Source organism: Neolamprologus brichardi, chromosome 3, assembly GCF_056152115.1.
Source record: "Neolamprologus brichardi isolate AB-2024 chromosome 3, ASM5615211v1, whole genome shotgun sequence".
Lineage (NCBI taxonomy): Eukaryota > Metazoa > Chordata > Actinopteri > Cichliformes > Cichlidae > Neolamprologus > Neolamprologus brichardi.
This window is the reverse complement of record NC_142106.1, coordinates 35472859-35478398: the sequence shown is the minus strand read 5'-3', so window position 1 is coordinate 35478398 and position 5540 is coordinate 35472859. Positions and strand designations below refer to the sequence as shown.

At 41.0% G+C, this 5540-nt stretch overlaps 1 protein-coding gene across 1 annotated transcript; it reads right to left on the bottom strand.

Annotated features, from left to right (window-relative positions):
* Positions 1-2575: 2575 nt before the first annotated feature.
* On the bottom strand, positions 2576-5436 carry LOC118454986 (E3 ubiquitin-protein ligase RNF182). The gene is made up of 2 exons (XM_035912476.2): positions 5308-5436; positions 2576-3308 (listed from the first exon to the last, which is right to left on the bottom strand). Exon 2 carries the CDS (start codon positions 3229-3231, stop codon positions 2584-2586), a length of 648 nt encoding a protein of 215 aa, XP_035768369.1. The 5' UTR covers positions 3232-3308; positions 5308-5436; the 3' UTR covers positions 2576-2583.
* Positions 5437-5540: the final 104 nt, after the last annotated feature.

The following is a 5540-nucleotide window of genomic DNA, read 5'->3' as shown; positions in this document are numbered from 1 at the left end:
TTGCGAGCCAACGCGGCGTGTGACGTAAAGACGTACCCCCTTCTTTTCTTTTTTTACGTACCCTTCCGAACCAGCCCCCCGCCTCCCCGACCCTGTAGTATTTGTATTCTTACATACATAAATAAAGCGTCTCTAATGGTATTTTATACTATATATTCACAGCCTGTTCACGTTCATATATTTTTCTGAATATTTCTTTTAATATTCTTTTGTCTAACATTTTAATAATGAGCTTTTATTTCCATCAGTTGGTTAAATAGTATGGAGCATTAAACTTAAAGACTGTAAATGGTAAATGGACTGGTGCTTAAATAGCGCCTATCTACTCAGGTTAAACACTCAAAAGGCTTTCTTACTGCGAGCCTTCATTCACCCAGTCACACACATTCATAAAGTGCTTTTATATGTCCATAAGCACCATTTTCTCTAACATTAACACCACTCCGATGGATGCAAAAGGGTAACGAAGGTTTCAGTACCTTGACACTTGAACTGGTGGTTTTATGCCAGAAAGTGATATCTGTGTGTTTTTGTGTCTAAAATCGTTATTTAAGTTGGTAAATAGACTATAGTGAACTGGGTTTATGAAAGGGTTATATATAAAATAAAGAAACTACCTATTTTGCAAGTGTCTTTATGAATCTGCGTTATTGTGTCTACATTATAATGAATCCCGACCTGTTTGGCCACAAGAACTATCTTTATAGAATTGTGATCTTGAAAATGACATTTTTAATGTCAATGAGACTTTGCATCCGGATAAATAAAAGCTATATAACAGTAACTCTGCAAAAAAAAATTGACTGCAGCTTATTTTAGCCTTTTAGTGACAGGAATGTTTTTTCTGACATGACATCATTCATGAGAGACATCTTTGACATATTTTCTTTGTTTTTGTTTTTTTGGCAAATTATAGGCCAAGTTATTTATAATAGTTTAAAATTTTAAATAACTTTTTGGAAAATCCCTAAAATCCCTTATTGGTAATTGCTCTGTTTTCTGACCCTCTGATTCGTTGCTGACCCACACCTGAGCCACAGGTACCCTTGAAATGAACTGAAACCTGGACACTGGGTGACAAAAGGCACTAATGGGACAAACTGCATGTTTAATTGGGTGTCAATGTCAAACAGAAGAATACAGTGCTTAGGGTGAGCTTTTTTATTAACACAGAGCATATTTCATGTTTCAAATGACCTAAAACAAGAAATTAATAATTAATATCAGCACAATGTTTGCCTAGCCACAGGTTAAAAAGAAACTCATGTGTACTCGTGTTTTTATTCATTGCTAATCATCTTCTTTCGGCTATCTCCTCCTCTGTCACACCAACCCTCTACATGCCCTCCTTCAATACATCATTTTCCTCTCTTCCTCTTCTCCTCCAGCCTGGCAGCTCCAGCTCCATCCTCCTTTGTCCTCTGAGCACATGTCCAAACCATCTCAGTCTTGCTTCTCTGATTTTGTTACCAGTCATAGTCCCTATATTTAAAAGTTCTTACTCTCACCTCAACACTCCTTTCCTTCTAACCTCCTACCACCCACCACCCCCATCCCTTTGTCTTCACACAGCAATTCAAAGTCAGATTTAATGTGAGAAGCATTAACTACAAAATAGCAAGATATAAGGTTCACACACAGTCCAGGAAAAAAAAGTTGAACACACACACAAACACACCACAGAGAAATTCAAAAGGAATACAAAAATGTACTTAGCATTGTTAAATATCATTATTATAGCTAATGAAACATTTATTACAAATGTAATAATTACAACTTCACAAAACATAATACCAACATGTTAAGCACAGAGAAATCATATCACTTACCATGAAAATTATTCTAAATATCCATAATGGGGCAGATGTGTTCATCCAAGAAAAACAGTTATAACTGTGTACTGAAGTTTCTGTGTGAGGTACAGTTCAAACTTTTGTATCCTCAATTACGTTTGCTGTAGTTTACATCACAGGTGAGAGAAATGAGTGCACACTGATGAAATAAATACATGTGCGTTCTCAAGTAGATTATTAAAGGTAGGCCACTTTCACTGATTTCCAAACGTGTACACACCCTGCATAAAGTAAAGGACTGATGTAAGGACTTAGGACCTCATTTAATTTATTCTTTGGCAGCAGAGTCAGCCGCTGCACAATGATATTATCAAACATAATAAGCATGATGAGGACGATTAAAGAAACCTTAGGGTTTGTTTGTTTCCCTATTAACCACTAGGGGGCACGCTTTATCAAGCTTTCACTGATTAAAAATCTGTACTTAAGGCATTCAGTAAGGACACATTTAAGGATTGGACTCTAGTGTAGTAGTTTGCATGTGAAAGGTCACCAGTTCGAGATCAGGAGGAGACACAACCTCCTTTGGAGCTGTGTCAGGAAGGATATTCACTGTAACACAAAAAAAGTCTACCAAATCCCATATGCAGAGCTGTCTTCTGGAGCAACCCCTTTTGAATAAAGGAGCAGCTCTAATAAGTAAAAACCTAATTTGATTACAGGGTGAATGCTAAGTACACTTAAAAAAAACATGTTAATAGAAAAAGACTGGCAAACAATTTCTGTAACTCTAAAATTTCCTGTTCAGGAAATGTGGCCCAAACACCACCCCGAACACACAGGTGATCACAAACAGCACCCAGAAGATGACAGCCAGGATCTGTACACAAAACAGTGTCTTCCTGCTCTGCTGTATGATCTCCTCTTCGCCCACCAGGCCAGGCGCTGTGCCATAAGGGGTTTCGGGGTGCATCTGCTGCACCCGCAGGCTTACGGTGGGTAAGATGATGAAGCGGGTGTCCCTATTGCTGTTGCCCTCCATGGAGAGCACCACTCTCTGGGTGACTGTAGCCATCCGCGAGGTCACAGTCATGGGCAGGTGGAAGGCCCCGGGGGGTAGCCTGGACAGGATGCGGGAGTTGCAGGGTAAGGTGAGGGCATCCCCAGTTTCCAGTGGGGTCAGATGGCGGCAGAGAGGGCAAGGAACGGCTTGTGGGCTGTGGACGTCGGGGGGGCAGAGCTGGATCCTCTGGAGGCACTCAGTGCAAAAAACGTGGAGACACTCCAACATCCGGGGGCATTTGTTGTAGCAGTTGTATTCCTGGTAGCAGATGGGGCATTCCACATCCATGGGTTCCCCTGGACCGGAGCCACGGCTGGGCACGGAAGCAGCAGCGGGATCCCCCTTCTGCGGCACTGGGGCAACATGCCCTGACATGGTGTGGGAGCGGGTGGATGTAGAAGAACTGGCGAGAGGCAAGTCGGGGATGAGTTTTTAGCTAAAGATGTTAAACTCTGTAGAGAGAAAACAGGATCAACATAAACTTCATGTCGACTTTCCGTGAGATAGAAACATCAGGATCTGCTCTCCCAAAGATCCTTTGTTTCTTTAACTGTCATGAACAGATTCCACGGCCCATGAGTCATAGCAATCATCCGTTTAACCGCTCACACGTCCACCATCCACCACCCCCCTCACTTACTCACAATCACCTTTGCCCTTGAGTGCGTGCTAGATAACACAGACACACACACACAGTCAGAGAAAAATATACAAAATAGTCGGGAAAGGAAGTAATCAGTCACTTTTAGTGTGTGGGTGTTTGTCAGAGCACGTCGTCTTTTCCCAGCTCAGGCTTGTTCCACTTCAGTCATTCAAAGCAGCTGATTTTTTTTTAAATTAAGAAAACATAAGAAATGTTGGTATCAAAATTACTGTATTTGGAGGCACTTAGGGGAAGCGGTTTGTGTTGCTGTGCCAGAAGTCATTATTTATTTACTGAGTGATGTCATACTGAACTAGGATTAACTCAGGGTGATGTAAGACCCAGCGTTTTTGTTGGGCTGGCTTTTACCGGCTTTCTTCTACTTTATGGAAGTGTAATTTTAAATCAACTAAGTGGATCTCTAACACAAAGACTCTTTTCAAAAGGTGTGTTGAATTGACACAGCAGCCCAGCATTTTAACACCGTGGCTGTGTTAGAGTCAAATAAAATGTTTATGGGAAGAAGACTTTTTGGGAAATGCTCTGCTTTGCTTTTCTGTCATTACTTAGATGTGAAGATTGATAAGGTTGTCTGCAATGAGAAGCTGCTGCCAGAAGTCAAATTCAGGGAAACTGTTATGCTCATTTCCACAGTTTCTGATTCTTGGATTCTACTACAGTAGCTTTGCATAATTTATATTTTAAATAATGCTTTTTTTCTTATACTTAAGTGCAGCTCCGCTGTTCATCCTGTGACAAAAACAACCCATTTTTAGTGCCTCTCTCTTCAAGGCAACTTTCTTGTAATTGGTTGTTTATAATAAACAGAAGGTTTGAACAGCAGGTGAGTGTGGCTTCAGATATAAAGATAACCCCTGCACTCCATGCTGAAATATGCAAAGCTTTGGGCTGATAGGTCTTTGAGACTCACTTTGTTGGTAAAAACACACCATTTTATGTCTGTCAAACTATCTTTGGCATTCTCATAGATTTAACTAAATAAATATATGTGACAGGTTGTATTAACAAAGTTTTTTTCCTAAGTTTTCTGTTATGTGTAGACACAAAAATCGTTCATCCCTCGAGTTAGATACGTTTTAGACTTGAGTGGTTCACAGGTGAGTGTTAAGTGGTTAATACAAAACCACTCCTCTGGAAATGGTCAGGTATAAGGACTGGACTGAACGTGACCTTTGGAAATTGTGAAGAACTACTGCTCAAGTCAACTTTAAAAATTACAAGAACTCTGGCTCCTTAGAATCAAAATGTAAAGCAATCATGGCACAGTCAAGGCTTTCCCACGGCACTGTATATACCATAAAAACGATACAAGGAAATACACAATACTTTACTTTAAGGCGTAAGACCTTTTGGTCAGACACACTTACAGTCTGTAACATTTGTTGATGTCATTTGATCTGTGATTTATGAAAGGAATCAGTAGAATTGTGTAGCTTTACTGGCGCTTTGCTTTTCTATATTTGTGTCTCACACGGGACAATGACGAGGCAAGCCACACACACTCAGTGGGGGACTGTTGCTTAGCACACGGGGTCCCCTTTGTATCGGTCCATGGCAACCTGAAAGCCTTTCTTCAATAAGTCATCAGCACATTCATGCAATGAGAACAGAAAGTCGACTTTTAGAGCCAAACTAAGCATTTTAGTGAATGAAAGCGATCTGTGGAAGACAGCTATGCATACTTAAGTGAACTCTTTTCTAGGCCAGCGGGCCTGCTGGGACTGTACACAGAGTAACTGGCAGCGCTCCATCATCACAAACGTAAAAGAGATTAGAGAGTCACTTACCCACTGCGCTCCGCTTCCCTCTCATCCAAGAAACCTTTGTTTCCCACCTACAACACCGGCGCCTTCTTCTTCACAGGCACACGCAGTTTCTCTCATGTTGGTACAGATCTGTTCTCGTTACAGTGCACATTAATCAGGTGAGTTTATAATGTCTGAGCTCAGCTGACTGGCAACCTTTTGTTTTCGCTCAGTCTCACCTGATTTTATCCGTCTGGTCCCCAGTGAGGCACCTG

What these genes read in the sequence shown, in the direction of transcription:
- LOC118454986 (XM_035912476.2), bottom strand. Translation starts at nt 3,231, where the DNA reads ATGTCAGGGCATGTTGCCCCAGTGCCGCAGAAGGGGGATCCCGCTGCT.